Source organism: Cervus canadensis, chromosome 3 (genome assembly GCF_019320065.1).
Source record: "Cervus canadensis isolate Bull #8, Minnesota chromosome 3, ASM1932006v1, whole genome shotgun sequence".
NCBI lineage: Eukaryota > Metazoa > Chordata > Mammalia > Artiodactyla > Cervidae > Cervus > Cervus canadensis.
In genome coordinates, this window is record NC_057388.1 from 30,852,363 (window position 1) to 30,873,840 (window position 21,478).

At 45.0% G+C, this 21,478-nt stretch overlaps 2 protein-coding genes across 4 annotated transcripts in view; one reads left to right on the top strand and one right to left on the bottom strand.

Annotated features, from left to right (window-relative positions):
- The window catches only part of ABCB1 (ATP binding cassette subfamily B member 1), a 102,353-nt gene extending 89,179 nt beyond the window's left edge, over positions 1–13,174 (top strand). For all 3 annotated transcript variants that reach the window (XM_043462853.1, XM_043462854.1, XM_043462855.1), the window contains 3 exons: positions 7,167–7,373; positions 11,568–11,714; positions 12,554–13,174. In XM_043462853.1, the coding sequence (XP_043318788.1) occupies positions 7,167–7,373; positions 11,568–11,714; positions 12,554–12,757 (558 nt within the window). In that variant the 3' untranslated portion in view covers positions 12,758–13,174. The remainder of the gene's footprint in view (positions 1–7,166; positions 7,374–11,567; positions 11,715–12,553) is intronic.
- Positions 13,175–19,467: 6,293 nt separating this feature from the next.
- On the bottom strand, positions 19,468–21,274 carry LOC122437760 (zinc finger protein 621-like). The gene is made up of 3 exons (XM_043462303.1): positions 21,190–21,274; positions 20,798–21,105; positions 19,468–19,661 (listed from the first exon to the last, which is right to left on the bottom strand). Exons 2-3 carry the CDS (start codon positions 21,051–21,053, stop codon positions 19,543–19,545), a joined length of 375 nt encoding a protein of 124 aa, XP_043318238.1. The 5' UTR covers positions 21,054–21,105; positions 21,190–21,274; the 3' UTR covers positions 19,468–19,542.
- Between the last annotated feature and the right edge of the window lie 204 nt (positions 21,275–21,478).

The following is a 21,478-nucleotide window of genomic DNA, read 5'->3' on the forward strand; positions in this document are numbered from 1 at the left end:
GCCTAGATGTATTTAATTCTCGACTATAAGCCATGGCTTTACAAACCTTTCAACAATGATTCCACTTAAAGTCTGACCTCCTTGATACAGTCTCAGAGCTGTGTCCACTGTTCCAGCCAATTTGTCCAACCTTTCCCTCAGCTCTACCACCCTCCACTCCTCTGCAAGCAGCCTTTTTACCTGCTGTCCCCCTTCCCTTGGTCTCAGTTTACATGAGAGGATCCGGGGGGGAGGAGGAAATCCAGAAAGGCAGAGGAGGGATGCTGAGAGAAACAAGATGGAAGCCAGGGATGGCAAGGAGAAGGTGGTCACCAGTGACAGATGCCATGGAGAGACGGGGTAAGATGAAGGCTGAAAAGACATGGGAGGACTTGGCAGTTAATGGGCTGCTTCTGATATTTCACAGTCTTCTCAGGGAAGTGGTGCTGGGAGAAAAGCGTTGAGCATGGCTGAGGTGTGGTTGGGAGGGACATGGAGACGAAGTGTGTGTAGACTAGTGCAGATCAGAGGAGAAGGAAGCAAAGTAAGAGGGGGCAGAGCTCAGGGAAGGCGTTTATCGTGGGGACTCGTGAACGTTTTTATGGCTGAAGATGGGATAAAACCATTGATGGAGAAAGGAAATTCAGATGACATTCTAAGAAAAAAAAAAAGCGATATCAACAAATTTGGGAAACAGATAAAGAACATAGAGGGATTCTCTTTTCTTTCTAAACTAAAAGGATAAGTGAAGGGTCAGATTTATTCATGGGGCATTCAGTAAACTGTCAATGAGTGCTTGTCAGGGACTATCCTAGGTACTGGGAACGAGATAGGAGTTGTGAAAGGAGTAGGGACATTTTTTATTGTTATTTTCTGGTCGCACTGTGCAGCTTGTGGGATCTTAGTTCCCTGACCAGGGATGGGACCTGGGCCATTGCAGTGAAATTACAAAGTTGTAACCACTGGACCGCCAGGGAACTCCCCCAAATAGTGAATTTTTAAATGACTGTAATGGGGACTAGAAAAGAATCAAATTAGGAAGGAGTGAAATTTATACCAAAACATTTCCATTATGTTGGCCTTGAGTTATTGGTTATACTCAGGGGTGACATCCAAATATTCACCAACTGGAATGGCCTGGGCGCTGCCCAGCCAGGACGGACACCTGCTTTGTACAGTGAGACTGATGCCCGCCAGCTCCTTGTGGGTCCTACTTGCATTAATGATGGACTGGAAATAGAATTTTCTCCTGTAGGTGAGGGCTCTTTTCACTTCCTCACAGTGATCACAATGATCATAAGTATTTCTTACTGTATCCAGAGACAGTTGTGCCTTTAGTGAGTCTGTTCTGTGACAGTTATGTATGCTTGTTCTTCTTTAAGCTCGGTTCCTTATTTTCACTACCTTATGACATATTTTCTGAATTCTGACTTCATGCTTCAGTTTCATGATTGAAGTTTGGACAGAGAACTCAATGAAGACCTTCCTGGCGAATGAAGCCGTCAGAGGAGGAAATGTTGACTCTGAGACAGTGGTCGTGGTCCTTAAGAGGCATTTATTCAGCAGCGTGTTATATGTTAATCTCTAATGAATTAGAGGGGATGCTTAAAGATTTTAACTGAAGAGTTAGGGCATATCCTTCCATGACTTAAGAAGACAGACTTTGGGACTCCTCCAGTGGTCCATTGGTTAAGACTCCATGCTTCCAATGTAGGGGACGTGGGTTTGATCCCTAGTGGGGGAACCAAGATCCCACCCAGAGTGGCCAAAATTTTTTTTTAAACAGATGAAAGATCTAGAGTTGATTCTTAAGGGAAAACTAGAACTAGAGGCATAAGGCTATAAGGGTGTGCAATTGAGATGTTGTTTGATGAAAGATAATGTGAGCTGTAGCTGATGAGTGACTTGTTCCTAATGTAGCATAACATAAGTTGGGCTTCCCAGGTGGGTAAAGAACCCACCTGCCAATGTAGGAGTCTCAGGAGACATGAGTTCAATCTGTGGATCGGGAGGATCCCCTGGAGGAGGGCATGGCAACCCACTCTAGCATTCTTGCCGGGAGAATCCCCATGGACAGAGCAGCCTGGCAGGCTACTGTCCACGGGGTCACAGAGAGTCGGACACAACAAAAGCAACTAATCTTGCACACATGCAGCATAAGTTGATTGAAATAGCAGATTTAATTAGAATAATGACTCTCAAACTTGTTTCATTATAACCCAGTTAGGAAAGGCAAAAACTTTCATTCCCCACCTTGCCCCGCTAACCACTTGTAGTCACTGTAGTGGGAAAAACTCTTGGTAATAACAAAGTGTTAATAACAAAGCAGCAATAATGGTAAACAGTAAAATAATCAGACTACAAGAACGTAAAGAAATAAATGGTTATTCTCCACATACATTAACACAGTGGAGCAAAATTAAAGACATGAACTGTATCAGTTATGGTTTGGTGTAGGAAACCAAGTGCTGTGGGTATTTCAAGCAGCTGCATGTTTAATGAGGGGGATTCAGTCCTTACATAATCATTGGAAGAGTGGAAGTCAAAGTCAGTGCTCCCAGCAAAACTCTGTGGCCAGGAAGTTGCCGGAACTTATGCCCATGTCACAGCTGCTCCAAACCTAAAGACTCAAGAACAGAATCTGGCGGTTGCAAAGCTCCTCTGTGTCGGAACACGTGTGATAGTTTACCACAGCTTCTGTTTTCCAGGTTTTGCACAGGTCATCTCACTGACAGAATCTCAGTTACTTCTGGCACCAGAAGGGAGCCTAGGAAATAGATTTTAGTCCTCCAGTCCCCTGATAGATGAGAGGACAGACACAGAAGAATATGGAAATGAATGCTGTGTGCATAGGAGAATAACCCTCTCCGGACAACAGTGGTGATGCTCGGATCAGAAACAAAGCGCCCTCATCTGTTGGAGGAATACGGTGATCTGCTCCTGTGTGTTTGCACTGGAGCTCTGAGATACCGCCACGTGCCACACCGCAGCCAGACTTCTTAGTGGAAGTGCCCACAATAACGGCTAGTCAATGTGCCAAGTTCTGTTTATGAACATCAGTTAGTGATCTTGAAAAAGACTAAGCTAATAGGTTATTAGCAATTAGGTCTTACTGCCATGAAAAAAAAAATGAGTCTCGGGACTGGAGCATCATTTGATTGTAAGAACTGAAGCAAGGACTTGACCCTGAGGTCAGGAAATCCTCGTGACCATCAGCAAGCCTGACGTCACACTTAGCAACATTGACCTGAGCGGTGGTTCTCAGACTGGTGTGGGTCAGAATGGCCTGGAGAGCTCACAAAGAATGCAGCCACCCTGGCTCACTCACAAAGATTAAGACCCGGCCTTTTCATTTTTTAAACTTTCCCAGATGATTCTGATGCCACCCAGACTTTGAGAACCACTGAACTGGTAACTTTGCAAGTTTCAGGTCACATTGTGGCAAGTCTTAGAAAATGAAGCTATGGGATTATTCAGAGAGTAGAGGTTCTGAGTTTTGTGGGGCCTGAAAGTGGTACAATTTCAGGGACTATACTTGAAAGAGTCCAAAGTTAGGAATACAGAATTAGTCACAAGAGTAAATATTTGCTTCTAATGAAAAAAATTCACAACAAAATATTAAAGCCTTAAGGATGCTGATCCCTCTCCTTTTTAGGCAAGTTATCCTGAAGGCTTACCCAGAAAAGCCTGGCCTCCCCTCACCCAGGACATTGTTTAACTCCCAGCATTTGCCTGCAGATGAGGGTCCTTGAATCTTGCATTCATTAGCTTCACTGAGACTCCCTCGAGTCTTGAGTCTTCCCCTGACCTTTTCTTTCTCCCCTTGCCTATCCTACACACCACCATCAGAGTCCTCTCTCCCTCTTAGGACACAGCTAGAAGCCTGTCGTCTGGCTGTTACCCACTAGGTACCTGGGCTAAGATGTACACATTGTTCTTTTGAAAGAAGACAGAAAGTATTTTTCGATTCTCAACCATTGTGTAGCCAAAATCTAACCTGTAGTGTGCAGATCTGAGCTCCCTCAGTCACTAAGAATGTGACCTTGCACAAGTGACCGAACTCTGCTCATGTCCTCATCAGTAAAATGGGCATTAAAGTCACACCTATCTTGCAAGTTTTGTCAAGATGAAATGAGAGAGTGCATGAGGTACTCTTAATGTACTTAATCACAGGACCTATAATAATCAGTGCTCAGTAACTTATCTAAAATGATTATTTCAGAGTAAATACATACCAGAAAATGATACATCTTTAACATTTGATTGTGCCACTGAAATCAGGCAGTAGATTTAAGTCTAGAATAGGGATGGCTCATCATTTAATTTAGCCTTTCATTGTTACTGCCAGTGTGTTACTTGAGATTTTCATTTAGGCCAGTATCTTTTGAGCAGTGTTCACAGACTCACTGGATTTCCTTGGTCTTCCTCAGACCATCACCCGTGCCTCAGCCAAAGAAGATGTGCATTGATCTTTTTACATTTGGACTTTTAAACATATTTTCTCTCAAGAAAGGATCTTTAGGAAACAAAAAAGTTTTAAATAGTTAGCAGTAGCTGTGTATAGTGTGGGGATGAGGAGCTCTAAGCATCTTATTATATGTCTGATGGAAAGACTCATTGAAGCTTGCAGGGATCAGTCATATTCATCTGATTATATTAGTTAAACAGTGTGTTTTTTTCCCTAGCAGTGTGTGTGTGCGCGTGTGTTAGTTGCTCAGTTGTGTCCGACTCTTTGCAACCCCGTGGACTGTAGCCCACAGGCTTCTCTGTCCATAGAATTCTCCAGGCAAGAATACTGGAATGACTTGCCATTCTCCAGGGGATCTTCCCAACCCAGAGATTGAACCTGGGTCTCCTGCATTACAGGCAGATTCTTTACCATCTGAGCCACCAGGGAAGCCCCTTAGGGCTATAAGTATGGGGAAAAAAAATTTTTTTTTTCTTTCCTCAGTTCTCCATTTCTCCAGTACGCAGTGTCCTATCTAACGTGACCTGCTATACGGCTTTTAACCATCCTCGTGTGGGTTTTCCTTCCTCTCTCCAGCCTCTGCTTGCCACTTTCACTTAACACCATGAGGAAGCCTAGAGCATAGATGCTTGGAATAGTCTCCATGGCAACTGGGTTTGGTACTGGTAAGGTCATGGCTGTGTTTTCCATCCATCTTTGCACCTGCTAGTTTCACAAATAGAAGCCGTCTTCCTGCAGCAAAGCCCGTATGTTCCCTGTCCTTGGCCAGCTGTCTCCCAGAGGCGTGCAGTCAGGCTCATGGGATTCAGAGTATATTTATAGCTCAGGATATACTCCTCAGTATTAGAAAAGCTCGAAGCTGAGTCACTGATGTCTTCAGCGGTTATGGCAGCTCTCACTTGAATGCCAGCATTCTCTTGCAAAGTAGATCTTTGGGGCAGATACGTCTACATCAGAGAGGAAGGCTTTTATCTGTGAGGCTGTAATGGGCACGCACCAGGCTTCTGCAGGGTGATCCTAGGGGAGCCAGGTTCCAAGAGAAAGGCTAGGCTCTCCCTCCTGCTCCTTTAGGTCAGCTGTAGATGTCTGTCCTTCCTTTTATCCCCTCAGACATCTATCCATCTGCTGTGGTTCCAAGTACATCACACAGACACCATTCCAAACCACAGACAGTCCTTCACATACTCTGTGCCTAGCACTGTGTTCAGTGGGGTCCATACTGACATCACTTAATCCTCAATTCTGGAGTTTAGGGATTATGTGCAAAAAACTGAGATACTAACTCACTTTCCTAAGATCCACAACTATTTAGAGAGAGAGCGGCGTCCTCCCACGCTCACTTCTGTTTTATTTGAGTCCTCAAAAACCTGATCCTAACAGGTCAGATCAGAAATGTGACCTCCAGGCCTGTTATGTGGTCATAGCAGTTACTTATTTACAATCGAATCGTGGCTACTTTTCCTGTGAAAAATCAATGCATCGCAGTAAGGATGAGGGACTTCCCTGGCTGGTCCAGTGGTTAAGACTCCAGTTGAACTAGGGTTCAGCCCCTGGTTGGGGAACTGAGATCCTATGTGCCATATGGTATGGCCAGAAAACTAAAATGAAAAAGTCATCTTATTTAAGAAAAAAAATAAAGAATGCCAGAATACATTCCAGAAATAGAATATGTGTTATTAGTTTCTAGTGACTGCTACCTACAACAAATTACAGCCAGTTTAGGGGAGTCAAACACCACAGAATCTATCTTACAAATTCTGGAAGTCAGATGTCCGAAGTGAACCTCATGGTGTCGGCGGGGCTGTGCGCCTTCTGGAGGCCCTTAGGGAGAATCTGCTTGCTTATCCTTTCTGGCTCATGGCCCCTTCCTCCATCTTCAAAGCCAGCAACGACTGGTCGAGTCCTCCTCATGTTGCTTCGCTGTGACCCCCACTCTCCTGCCCTCCACCCCCGCATAGTTAAGGACGCTTATGATTATCTTGGGTCCACGTGGATCATCCAAGATAAGCTCCTCATCTTGAGGTCAGCCGATGAGCAACCTTCCATCGTAATTCTCTCTCTGCGTGTGAATAACGTTAGCAGGCTTCATGAATTAGGGCGTGGATATCTTGGATGGAGGAGATGGGCATCACCATGCCTTGTTGCTGTTGTCCAGTCCCCGAGTTGTGTCTGACTTTGTGACCCCATGGACTGCAGCACACCAGGCCTCCCTGTCCTCACTGTCTCCCGAAGTTTGCCCAAGTTCATTCCATTGCATCGGTGATGTCATCCAACATCTTGTCCTCTGTCACCCCCTTCTCCTCTTGCCCTCAATCTTTCCCAGCATCAGGGACGTTTCCAGTGAGTCGGTTCTTCACATCAGATGATCAAAATACTGGAGCTTCATCTTCAGCATCAGTCTTTCCAATGGCGGTGAGGGGTTGATTCAGGGTTGATTTCCCTTAAGATTGACTAATTTGATCTTGCAGTCTAAGGGATAGCAATTATTCTGCCTACCAGATGCATATATCAGAAGCCAGAGTTAAAATAGAAGAAACATGATGGTTCCCCAAAGCATGCAATTATAACCTGATTCAGTTAACCTTGACAATCCAACTAAAAGCAACAACAAAAGTCTCATAACAACTTGGCAGTCTTAACATAGGAAATAACAATATTAATTTTGCTAAATTCAAAAATGTTCTGGTTCTGAGGCTGATCCATGATCTCTTGTTTTCAGTCAGTCGATGGCAAGGAAATAAAGCACCTGAATGTCCAGTGGCTGCGAGCACACATGGGCATCGTGTCCCAGGAGCCCATTCTGTTTGACTGCAGCATTGGCGAGAACATTGCCTACGGAGACAACAGCCGCGTCGTATCCCAGGAGGAGATTGAGCGCGCGGCCAAGGCGGCCAACATCCACCCCTTCATTGAGATGCTGCCAGACGTAAGTCTCTCACCAGATGCGGTGCCTGGGAGCCTGTGGTTGTGATTTGTAAAGGGCTGGATCCCAAAGGTGAAGAGAAATGAGCTACCAAAACACACCCCTGCTGTGGATAAGCATCTCCCCATCCATGTCATGTTTATATGACCCTCCCCATCCCCATCCATGTCATGTTTATATGACACTCCCCATCCCCATCCATGTCATGTTTATATGACACTCCCCATCCCCATCCATGTCATGTTTATATGACACTCCCCATCCCCATCCATGTCATGTTTATATGACACTCCCCATCCCCATCCATGTCATGTTTATATGACACTCCCCATCCCCATCCATGTCATGTTGACCCGACACTCCCCATCCCCATCCATGTCATGTTTATATGACACTCCCCATCCCCATCCATGTTTCATGTTTACCAGACTCCCCTCCCATCCATGCCTCGTTTATATGACACTCCCCATACCCATCCATGTCATGCTTACCCAACACTCCCCATCCCCATCCATTCGTGTTTATTATGACACTTTCCCCCATCCCCATCCATGTCATGTTTATATGACACTCCCCATCCCCATCCATGTCATGTTTATATGACACTCCCCATCCCCATCCATGTCATGTTTACCCAACACTCCCCATCCCCATCCATGTCGTGTTTATATGACACTCCCCATCCCCATCCATGTCATGTTTACCCAACACTCCCCATCCCCATCCATGTCATGTCTATATGAAACTCCCCATCCCCATCCATGTCATGTTTACCCGACACTCCCCATCCCCATCCATGTCGTGTTTATATGACACTCCCCATCCCCATCCATGTCATGTTTACCTGACACTCCCCATCCCCATCCATGTCATGTCTATATGAAACTCCCCATCCCCATCCATGTCATGTTTACCCGACACTCCCCATCCCCATCTATGTCATGTTGACCCAATCACCTGCCTGACTCCCTGTGAGCAGTCTGACTAAAAAGTACACGTCTTGGGGGCCTTTCCCTCCACATCAGGGCATGGGGCCCACAGAAGCAGGCGTGACCCTCCCCCGTCATTTCTCTCCCAGCCTTCCTCCCTCCGCCTCCTTGCAGCTCTCCCCCAAGCCTCAAGCCTCTCTCTGTGGAGTCAGGCCAGGCCAGGGGGCTGGACCCATTCTGAAAAAAGGCTCTGAGCAGGGTGAGTTATTGGGGTGTCCGTGGTACGGTGTCGTCTCTCACCATTGCACGTTCGTGGGCCCCACGCTTCACTTGCAGGACTGATACTGAAGCCTGCCCTGGGCTGTTGTCCCTTTGATGCCCTCTGAATTCCTCCTAGAAAGTTAGAGAAGTGGAGCCTCTTACCTTCTCTTAAGCCACTGAGGTCCTATATTTTAAGTGCATCTAGACTGTCTGGAGAAGGAAATGGCAACCCAGTCCAGTGTTCTTGCCTGAAGAATCCCAGGGACAGGGGAGCCTGGTGGGCTGTCTGTGGGATCGCACAGAGTTGGACATGACTGAAGTGACTTAGCAGCAGCAGCAGACTGTATGGAGAAGGTAATGGCAACCCACTCCAGTATTCTTGCCCAGAAAAATCCCATGGATAAAGGAGCCTTGCGGGCTACAGTCTACAGGGTCGCAAGACTCAGACACGACAACACATATACACTAGACCTGTCTTATCTAATGCCCCCCATTATCACAAGTTATGTTCTTTATTATAAGGAATTGCCCCCTGAAAACAAAGCTCAACTTCAGTCCGGCAGAGAAGGTCCTCTCCTCGTGGGGAAAGATGACAATGCCCTATGGCCCTAGCCCACTCCCTAGACGGCCTTTTCTTGAGGCTCTTCTCTGGATCACTGCCGTCACCACACATTACAGCCCCCCAGGAAGAAGCAGTGTCCCCTCTCTCCCCTCCTTTAACCTTCTAGCCCATCTGTGGATAATTGGCCCTTCCCAAGGCTGGAACATTCAATGTATAACTTTAGTTTCCTTCACTACTGATGAGGTCCGTTAGTCTGGGCATGGGCCAGCACCTCCGTGTCACCTGGGATCTTGTGAGAAATGCAGGTTTTCAGGCCCTACCCCAGACCTGCTGTACCAGAAACTTGGATCTGGGGTCTAGGAGTCTCTGTTCTAATACCGCAGGTGATAACTGATGCAGGTGCAGTTAGAGAACCGGTGGGCTAGGGGTTAACAAAGGCAAATACTGAGAGGGATTATCATCCAGCTTATGAAATGTATCTTGCCGCCTCTCACTTTGTCTGCCACAGGGACCCATGTTTCTGGGCTCTGGGCTCTTTACACCTGTACACATCAGAATTCTTTTCCTCAGTGTCTACATGTGGAAGGAAAAGGTAAAACCCCTGAAGTCCTACTTTCTTCACCTTTGCAGTTCATGCTAGGAGTTACCTCATCCTGCAGCGGGGCTGGTCTAGTTTCCTTCTCTCAGGGTTTACAGTCCTGCGTTTACCTGCCTCAGTGGGATCTGTCACCCGCGTGGGACTCACTTCAGTGCATCGGCTCCCCGGGGGCTGCAGCTCTGGGGTGGGCCTGTTGCAACCGTCTGACCAAACCTCCCCCAAGCTCGCTCACAGCCTCTGCAGGTGGAGAGCTCTATGTTGAGTGCCACAGAATTAGGGTTACTAGAAATAGCAAGCAAGAACAGGCAGCCCTGCATAGAACATGAGTTTGTTTTAATTGAGGTACAGTTGATTTACAATGTTGTGTTAAGTTCTGCCATACAGCAGAGTTATTCAGTTACCTGTATATGTACACATTCTTTTTTAATATTCTTTTTCCTTATGGTTTTCATAGGATGCTAAATTTAGTTCTCTGTGTCAAACAGTGGGACTTTATTGGGGATCCATCCTGTATATAGTAATTACTTCCGCTTCAACCCAGCCTCCCACTCCATCCTCCCCCACCTCTCTCCCCTTGGCTACTGCAAGTCTGCTCTCTGTGTCCGCAAGCCTGTTCTGCTTCACGGCTAAGTTCATTTGTGTCATGTTTTAGGTTGCACATGTAAGTGATAGCTTATGATATTTGTCTTTCTCTTTCTGACTGACTTCACTTAGTATGATAATCTCTAGTTGTATCCATGTTGCTGCAAGTGGTATTATTTCATTCTTTTTTATGGCTGAGTGATATTCCATTGTATGTATGTACCACACCTTTGTTAACTATTCATCTGTCAGTGAATATTTAGATTGGGTCCATGTCTTGCTATTGTGAATAGTGCTACTGTGAACATAGGGGTGCGCGTATCTCTTTGAGTTAGAGTTTTGTCTGGATGTATGCCCAGGAGTGGGATTACTAGATCACATGCTAATTCTATTTTTAGTTTTCTGAGGAATTTCCATACTGTTTTCCATAGTGGCTGCACCAGCTTACCTTCTCACCAACAGAGTAGGAGGTAGGATGTGATTTAAAATCAAACTCTGGATGTCAGAATCAGAGCCCACAGTTTACAAAATTTCAGCCTGCCAAGGATCTGAGAATAGAAAAAGATAATGTTGTTTTCTAGGTTATATATTGCATTTCTGCTCTCACTTATTTACCCTATTTAATTCTAGTCCTTATCGTCATATTTAATACTTAATTATCTACTGTGGGAAACAATATGTGAAAAATCTCAGGAGAATTTTAAAAACAAAAGTAAATCAGGAAATTTCAGCTTTTCAAGTTAGATAGCAAAATAGAATTTCTTAGCATCCATTAAAATTGTTGAAGCTTTGGAAATAGTCTTATAAAAACAGACAGCAAAAGGTTAGCATTCTAAGAATCTTCCCTTCCTCACTTTTTGAAATAATGCAGAGGGCATCACCTACTGGTTATAAATAAAATGAGCTTCAATTATATTATTATGCATAGCCTGTTAAAATCAAATTTCCTTCCTCTGACCAGTCTTTGTCCCACATATAATGAAACCAAAAGGCTTGAAGAGCCTGACATTGCAACAGTAGTCTTCCTCAGGTTAATTTGTCCACACTAACACATAATTTTTAAGACACAAGTGTCTATTTTCAAGAAGAGAAATAAATCCTGCCATTTAGAGCTGTTTTTGCTGTTAAACTCATCAACCCATTCTTAGCTTCTGAACCTCAACGTTTTCGTGTATATGGAAATGGTTACCCTATTTTCTATAAGCAGACTCTTTCTCACAGCTTTATCAGTTCTACTTTTCATAATAACAAAACCCTGTTTACAGAAATACAACACCAGAGTAGGGGACAAAGGAACTCAGCTCTCTGGTGGCCAGAAACAGCGCATTGCCATAGCTCGCGCCCTTGTTAGACAGCCTCACATCTTGCTTCTGGATGAAGCTACCTCGGCTCTGGACACAGAAAGTGAAAAGGTGAGAATTTAAATTGGACTCATTCACACTTGAAGCATCTGTCCTTAGATGGTTTAAATTTGTGCTACTGTCTTCTATAGTAGAGAAGAAAATACAGGCTGATAACAAATTTTGTTACTTTCAGTGGAATTTAAATACTTTTTGTAGCTGTCATTCAAGAGAACTAAGATGAAATGAGGCAGATTAGTTTTATAGCATGTGTGCTCCAAAAAATAGCCCTGGATCATTTTGTATTGATCCAAGAAGCTGCATTCAGGAGGCATGGTCCCATCTCTCCTGACAGCATCTCCTCAACAACTATATAAAAAAGTGGAAGCACAGAAAAATGTTTAAACCTGGCTGTTTCTTAAGGTAAATACTAGCTATTGTTTTTAGTTTGAGAAAAAGTTGAGTATTCAGGTATCTGAATGATGAACTCATTCTGAGATTTTTTTTAAAAAAATCTTTTATTGAAATATAGTTATTTTATAATGTTGTACTGAGAATTATTTCAAAGAATCTGTGTTTGGCCCATGCCTAGGCTTCCTGACTTAACTGTATTGCTAGACCAGAAGGATGCTGCGTGGCTAAGCCCACCACTGAATGCTTTTAAATGATCACAGGGGCTGTATTTATAGTCACAACTTGGAGATAGCCCCTACCCGAGAAGTAACACAACTAGGATTTGGTATCTTCCAGTATAACAGATCCCTTGCTTTGTAAAATATGTATTATATTCCACTGACACTGTTAAAGGAACACTTATCATTGGATACATTAACGGTGAGGCTTGTTATGAAGGAGAAATTCAAGGGGGAGGATTATCCTGACCAGAGGTAATTTGTGTGGTCATTGAACAGGTTGTCCAAGAAGCCCTGGACAAAGCCCGAGAAGGCCGCACCTGCATCGTGATCGCTCACCGCCTGTCCACCATCCAGAACGCAGACATGATCGTGGTGTTTGAGAACGGCAGAATCAAGGAGCACGGCACGCACCAGCAGCTGCTGGCGCAGAAAGGCATCTATTTCACCATGGTCAGCGTCCAGGCCGGAACGAAGCGCTAGTGAGCTGTGACCGTGTAAGCTGTTAAATGGTGTCTTATAGTATTTGTGTTTAAATGTGGCATTTAGTCAAAATTAAAAAGCAAACACTTACCAGAGAAACTATGTAGAGTTACTTATTCAACATTTCCTGCCGCAATGGAAGATCCACTCCACTCTGTTCTGGGTCTTCAGAGACTTTATAATTGAAAGAACAGAAAGAAGCATCATCGATGGGCGTAAAACAATGGGTTTGATGGCATTAGAAAGGTTATAGAATCATTCAAAGTAGATTTTGTTAATAAAGTGTATAAATTTTTGTTTATATTTTCTTATTCGGACTGTAACTGACTACCCTGCTAAAAGATTATAGAAGTAGCAAAAAGTACTGAATGTTTGCATATAGTGCCTATAATAAAAGTAAACTTTTATATGACTGGAGTCATCTTGTCTGAAGTGCCTGTAAATCTGTCATCTCTCACTTGGACTACTGAAGATCATTTCTTCACTTAAGAAAAAGGGATTCTTTAAAAACTCCCGTTAATTTTGTAAGAATGGTTAAACTGTGTATTAATTCCTGTTGTACATGTCTTTTCACATTGGGTTCTACAAAGCCATATGGCTTTGTTCTTCTTGAACTTGATCCTGCTGATTCTTGTATTTACACATTATGCTGACTCTCAGACTAGTCACATAGATCAGAACAGGATTGTAGGGGCTGAAATGGGGCAGAGGATGGACAGCTGTGAAGCATATACTGTCATGTATGTTGACTGTTGCATTGTTCTTATAAAGGGCTTTTACAGAATTTTCATCTTTTTGTACTTTTGAAAAATATTTGTATGTATTTATTTGGCTGCTCTGGGTCTCAGTTGCAGCATGTGGGATTTCTGTTCGTGGCATTCACACTCTTACTTACGGCATGTGGGATCCAGTTCCCAGACCAGGGATCAAACCCAGGCCCCTTTGTCTTGGGAGCACGGACTCTTAGCCACTGGACCACCAAGAAGTTCCTTTTTGCACTTTTAACAATAAAACTCTTCCTTTGTTTTGATATTGAATCACTCTTCCCAGTAAACTGATCTCTTCCAAATTGATCCTTCTGGTGGCAGATGATTAAAATGTGCCATAAGTTTAAATACAATCAGAAAATGGTGCTCTGACTATGAAAAGACAAGCCAAAAAGCACTATAAACATGACTGAAAGGCACAAGCTGGGAGCAATATTTGCCATATTTATTATGAACAATTGGTATCCTGAAAACACGAAGAATTTTAAAAGGACCAAAAATGCCATCACCTCCAAGGAAAAATGGGAAGAGAACATGGTCCAGAAATTCCCAAGGAAGAAATGCAGGAGAAAGAAAGTGCATGGTCTCAAAGCAATGCAGATTAAAACGACAAACCCTTGAATAGTGACGTCAGCCTTGTGGCAGAATAAGACGTCCTTTGTTTTGCCCTCAGCGAGAGTAGTTTGGCATTGAACCACGAACAGAAGCACCGTCTGGGAGCTGTGGCCTCCGGCACCCTGTGCCAAGGGGACCTGAGAGGAGTCTTGCTTCCCCACAAGGCGACTAACAGGGATACAGCTTGGGCTCTGGCTGGACCCTGAAATAGCCCGTGAACTGGCTCGAGCAGCCCGCACCCCCCTCCCCAGCCTTGGTCCAGTAGCCCCTGGAAAACCCTGTCTAAAACAGTCACCCACAGACCAGAGAGCCTTTGAGAAGTCCGGGCTTCCAGAAGAGAAGTTTCAGCCCACCTTTGGGGCCCAAAACTGTGAGTCTGGATGCGCTGAGAGAGCGCAAGGTGCAGCTTCCCTTGACTTGCACCACCCCGCCCCCAGGGGACACAGCCCAGGGCCAGAGAGATCTCATCCTGCACTTTCTCTCGGGGCAAGTGAGAGCTTGTGGGTGACACGTGGCTTCCCAGTCCATGCGGGAGGCTGCCACAGAAGCTCATTTCTCTCTCCCCACATCCAGAGTCGTGAAACGTGGACTGCATGACCGGGAGGCAGGAAGAGGTGGAGATGGCAGGTAGCCCCCTCAGAGGGCATCGAAGGCACACGGGTCCAGCTGACCGCACTCAAGAGGCTTGTCCTCAGGCTGCAGGGATGCCTCTCCTGCGTGCTCAGCATATGCCGCGCTGTGCTTAGTCGCTCAGTCGTGTCCGACTCGTTGCAACCCCATGGGCTGTAGCCTGCCAGGCTCTTATGTTCATGGGATTCTCCCAGGAAGAATTCTGGAGTGGGTTGCCATTTCCTCCTGCAATCAAACCCAGGTCTCCTGCATTGCAGGTGGGTTCTTTACCCTCTGAGCCGTAAGTGCTCAGGATACCTCGCCCACAAATAGCCCCTGACCCTGTGGCCAGCCCCCTGCGTGCTCCCGACAGCAGTGGCAAGAGCAGGGTCTAGCTGGCTGATGACTGGAGAGCACACACAGACGGCTGAGCCAAATCTACCGGCTAGGGAGAAACCACAAACTTGAGCTTTAGTGCCGCCTTTGGCAAAACAGGAGGAAGACAGCCAGTACATGGTCGGCTGCCCTGCTGATCAAGAGAAGGCAGATAAGCCTAAGGGTTCTGCCACAAGAGGGAGCAAGAAATGTGGATGAAGTATGAAACAGATCGCCAGCCCAGGTTGGATGCATGAGACAAGTGCCCAGGGCTGGTGCACTGGGAAGACCCAGAGGGATCGGGTGGAAAGGGAGGCAGGAGGGGGGATCGGGATGGGGAACCCATGTAAATCCATGGCTGATTCATGTCAATGTATGGCAAAAACCACTACAATATTGTAAAGTAATTAGCCTCCAACTAATAAAAATAAATGGAAAAAAAAAAAAAAGAAATGTGGATGAGGTGTAATCAGAGGAAGTCAGAAAGCCTCAGAATCACTGGCAGGGCTGATGGAAGATACTTCTCTCCTGAACCAGGTAATAAAGACAGGAGAAGGTGAATATTACTTCAGATGGGAAGACTGCAATGCAAACTTCAAGGGACATGAAAAATCAAGGAAACATTATACCACCAAAGGGTGACAATGTTGACAAAACTTTAGCTAGAAGTAAAAACAGGAATCAAATAAATTGGAAATGAAAGAGGAGAAATTATAGCTGATACCACAGAAATAGAAAGCTTCATAAGAGATTACCATCAACAGTTACACACTTAACAAGTTGAATAACTTTAGGATAAACTGATAAATTCTTAGAAACATACGCTATATCAAGACTGAATCGTAAATCAAAAATCTGAATAGACAAATAATGAGTAAGGAGATTAAGTCAGTAAACCAAAACCTCCCAACAAAGAAAGGTTCAGAACCAGATGGCTTCATTGGTGAATTCTACCAAACATTTAAAGAATAACACCAATCTTTCTCAAACTCTTTCAAAAAATGGAGGAGGAGGGAACACTTCCAAAGTCATTTTATGAGGCCAGCATTGTCCTGATTAAAAAGTCAAAAACATTACAAGAAAACTACAGATGAATATGTGTGATCAATATAGGTGCAAAAATTCTTGACAAAATACTTGCAAACTGAATTTAACAGCACATTATAGGGATCATACAGCATGATCAAGGAGGTTTATCCATAGAATACAAGGATAGTTCAACATAGGCAAATCAATAGTAATAAATTAATTCTATTAAATAAGATTAATAAAATGGAAAATAAAAATCAAATCTCAAGAGATGTAGAAAAGAATTTGAGAAAATACAACATCCTTTCATAATAAAAAATTTTCAACAAATTGTTTATAGAGGAAATATGTTGTTCAGTCACTAAGTTGTGTCTGCATCTGCGACCCCATGGACTGTAGCCTGCCAGGCTCCTCTGTCCATGGGATTTTCCAGGCAAGAATCCTGGAATGAGTTGCCATTTCCTCCTCTAGGGCACATTCCTGAGCCATGGGTTGAACCTGCATCTCCCATGTCTCCTGCATTCCAGGCGGATTCTTTACTACTGCGCCACCAGGGAAGCCATAGGGGGAGTATACCTTAACAGAATAAAGGCCGTATGTCGTAAGCCTACAGCTAACATCGTACTCATTGGTGAAAGATTGAAAGCTTTTTCTCTAAGATCAGGAAAGAGAAAAGAGTCGCCGCCCTCGACTCCTAGTCAACATAGTACTGGGCATTCTAGCCAGAGTAATCTGGCAAGAAAAGAAATAAAAGGCATCCACATCAGAAAGGAAGAAGTTAGATTGTCTTTGCAGACGTTATGATCATATACACATATAGAAAACCCTAAGGATTCTACCAGAAAATGTCTTTGTCTCCCTGGCTGCTTTCACGTAGCATAATGCCCTCCAGATTCATCTGTGTTGCCACAAATGGCAGGATTTCCTTCTTATGGCTGAACAATATTCCATTGTAAGTATTTACTGTGTTTTCTTTATCCAGTCGTCCTTTGATGGATACTTACGTTGTCTCTATATTCTGGCTGTGGTGAGCAATGTGACAATGAACATGCAGCGCTGATTTTGTTTCTTTCAGGTACACACCCCGAAGTGGAACTGCTGTATCACGTGGTAGTTCTAGTTTTAATTAAAAATGTTTCTTTGGCTGCGCTGGGTCTTGGTCGTGGCATGCAGGCTCTCTGTCGTCGTGCTTAGGCTTTCTCTAGTTGTGGTGCACCGGCTGAGTTGCCCCGAGGCATGTGGGATCTTTGTTCCCCAACCAGGATCGAAACCACGTCCCTTGCATTGGAAGGTGGAGTCTTAACCACTGGACCACCCGGAAGTCCCTGTCTTTTATATCTTTGAGAAACCTTCACACTGTTTTCCCTAATTTTAAGCCACCAAAGTTGTGTTAATTGGTTACAGTAGCATTGGGAAACTAATAGAAACCTCAGATCGGGGAAGCTAAACATGATGCTTTTATTTTATTTTACTTTTTAAAAAGAAGGGTAATGAGACTCTGAGTTGGGCTAGTGAGAAGAGAGAAGAACCAGTGGCTATGAGAAATATCCAGAGTCTAGACATGAATGGTGGAAGGAGGGGAAGAAACTGGCTAGGAAAACGCTATGACACGGATGGAGACAGTTTGTTCGTATGGCTTGAAGGTGACATCATAGTAGAAGGTTTTTTAAAGTGTGGCCTCTGGTTACTAACTAAACACAGATGGGTCCCACTGTGTGCTGTTTGCTTGAAATCAGCTGTTTTCTTTTCTTTTCTTTTTTTTAATTTATTTTATTTTATTTTTTTAAATTAAAAATTACTTTATTGCTAAAATATTAGCCATTTTCCAGTAATGCAGTATTGTCACAAACCTTCAATTTGTAAAAAACACAGTATATGCAAAACAGATATAATGAAGTGGAATAAAATAAGGAGTGCCTGTAATGCATAACTCAAGTTCTTTTCCCAGGAATTACTTCACATAGTCCTTTGCATAGTTATAAAAGACCTCATCTAAAGTCAAAAGCAAGAGCAGTCCAAAGTTCTACTTCACGAACCTGTCACAACCTCTTGAGGGTCCCTTGACCTGCAAGGAGATCAAACCAGCCAGTCTAAAGGATATCAACCCTGAGTATTCACTGGAGGGACTGATGCTGAAGCTGAAGCTCCAATAATTTAGCTACCTGATATAAAGTTGACTCACTGGAAAAGACCCTGATGCTAGGAAAGACTGAAGGCAAAAGGAGAAGGCAGAGGATTAGATGGTTAACTAGCTTCACCCATCAATGGATAAGAATTTGAGCTAACTCCAAGAGACAGTAGAGGACAGAGGAGCCTGGTGGGCTGCAGGTTTGATCCCAGGTCTAGGAAGACTTCACATAATATGGGGCAACCAAGGCTATGTGCCAAAACTACTGAGCCCACACACCTTAGAGCCCATGCTCCACAACAAGAGAAGCCACTGCAATGAGAAGCCCACACACCACATGTAGAGAAAGCCCATGTGCAGCAATGAAGACCCAGTGCCAACAAAAACTAATAAATAATTATTTTAAAAACATGACACAGGCATATTCAGATTTCCCCCAAATCATCTGCTCCTATTTCTTCAGTAATTTGCCAAACTCATAATTTATGCTATCTGGAGAAAAGGAAATGCAGAAACCAATGCTTGCAAACAGCAAACTAGAACCACCACCAAGAAAAATGTACACAATAGGTGGAGCAAAGACAAATGCTTTGGTGTATGTGTGCTTAGGAAACCAAAGTTAAAAGGAAACAACTATGTATCAAGAGCAACACTAAAGATTAAAAAAAAAACCTTTCACGACATGATTGCTATCAATCATATAAATAATTGCTATCACTGTGTACACGTATTTTCTTTCTTTTTTTTTTTGGATGTGCTGGGTCTTCTTTACTGCACAGGCTGATCTCTACCTGCAGCAATCAGAGGCTATTCTCTAGTTGCAGTACAGGCTTCTCACGGCACCGGCCTCTCCTGCTGCAGAGCATGGGCTCTCGGGCAATCGGGCTCCAGCAGCTGAAGCAGGTGGGCTCAGTAGCTGCAACACAGGGGCCTAGTTTCTCCAGAGCATGTGGGATCTCCCGGACCAGGGATTGAACCCGTTTCTCTTGCATTGGGGGTGAATTCTTTACCCCAGAGCCACCAGGGAAGCCCAATACATGTTTTTTAACTGGTTATTTCACATGATTTTTTTGCAGATGTACGAGATCCTCAATGATCTGTGTCAAAGATAACCCAACTTCAACTGCATGAAAACACCATGAACCTTCAACCACTGAACCACCTGCATTAATTTCTAGAGGCCCTGGTTGGAAACTCAGGCCAATTCTAAACTCTGACAGATCTCACATGCCTCCTGTTTCTCCCAGGCAGCTTCTCTCACATCACAGGGACCTGACACGGGGATATCTTCTCTCAAATGTCCGTAATTCACCGCAGCGTCCTACCAGCACTTCACCCACGAGCAGCCCCATGATGCAGATACGGTCATCACTGTTCAAGTCTGAAAGGGACCAATATCAAAGTCAAGCGTTTCCATTTTCTACCCAGAAGAGAATATATTGTATATAACACAGTCTTTAAATATATCTCGATTACAATAGGGTTTATGCTCAAATAGCTGGAACACAGGTACAGTATAATCAAGCTGAAGGTAGGTTAGAGATCTGCTGTAACAGCAAGAGAAATGCCAAGACAGAGGTCACGGGGGGTGAGGAGCAGGGGTCAGAATAACTGGGGAAGGCTTCACAGGGGGAGGAAGACCCTGGAAGACAAGAACTACGTGGACAGGGGACGAAAGCACCCCAGCGGCGGGCAGCAGCATGAACACGGGCCCGGAGGCAGGAGTGAGGATGGCGTGTGGCAAGGCCACGGCCACAGCAGGAGCAGAGTCCGGGCCCTGGAGACGCCCGGGAGCTGAGGGTGCAGAGGGGCCCTGGGGACGCAGCAGGGGCGGCCCGAGCGCCCTGATGGGCTTCTCCACACGGTGCCTTTTCTGATGCTGAAGAAAGCTGGGGTACCACTTGAAGGCTTTCTCTCCGGTGTGAACTCTCTGATGCTGAATGGAGGTGATCTTCTGGGTGAACGCCTTCCCACACTCCTTACACTTAGAGAGCTTCTCTCCAGTGTGGAGCCTCTGGTGCTGGGTCAAGGCAGTGCTGGAACTCAGACCTTTGCCACACTCCGTACATTTATAGGGCTTCTCCCCCGTGTGGATCCACTGGTGCTGGGTCAAGGCGGCTTTGGAACTCAGACCTTTGTCACACTCCTTACATTCATAGGGTCCTTGACCAATGTGATTTTTCTCATGTATGATACAATTCTGGCTGGACTTGAAAGCTTTGCCACACTCCTTGCACTTGAAGGGCTTTTCCCCAGTGTGGCTCCTCTGATGCCGAAGGAACTTTGAGTTGTATCGGAAGATCTTCCTACATTCTTTACATTTGTAGAACTTCATGCTGCCTCGAAGTATCAGATTGGGATTCAGATTGAAAGTCTGCCACACTGCCTTGCTTTCAAAATCCAAGTGCTGAGACACGTTCGTGAGAAGCCCTCCCACGGGCCTGCCGTGGGCCTCTGTGCCCTCAGAGGCCTGCTGCTCTACTGCTGGCTCTTCTGTCTTGATGCCCCTCTCACCACCTGGACAGATGCCTCTCAAATCCTCTGCTTCCCAGGGATTGGGGTCCCATGGAGCTTCCCCTCTCTCCAGCTGGGAGATCAGATCAGGTCTGGGGAATGGAGACACCAGGGAAGCCACGTTTGCATAATTCTCCAGCATCACCTCCCTGTACAGGGCCCTCTGCGCAGAGTCCAGGCTGGCCCATTGGTTCTGGGTGAAGTACACAGCCACGTCCTCAAAGGTCACTGGCTCCTGAGGCCAAGTGGTTTGGAGCATGGCTGATGTCCCCTGGCTCTGTGCACTCTTCCCGGTTTGGAAAAGCAAGAACCTTACAAGCTGAGGCCAAGTGATTTGGAGCATGGCTGATGTCCCCTGGCTCTGTGCACTCTTCCCGGTTTGGAAAAGCAAGAACCTTACAAGCCTCTTCCCCTCCGAACCCCAAGAAGCACTCTCACAGCCCACACAGAAGCGAGCGCTGGCGTCCACTGCACTTCTAGGTAGCGCATTTCGGTGGTCCAGGCGGCGCGACCTGACGTCCAGCTGTTTTATTTTCTTGGTTCCATCCTAGGATTACCCAGCTCTGTCCAACTTTAAACAATGATGATGATTTTTTTGTTCACCAGAATGGACTTCTGAATTTAGGTCAAAATGTGTTTCTGTTTCCTGATGCACACAGCAGCCATTTGTTCCCAGGTCTCAGT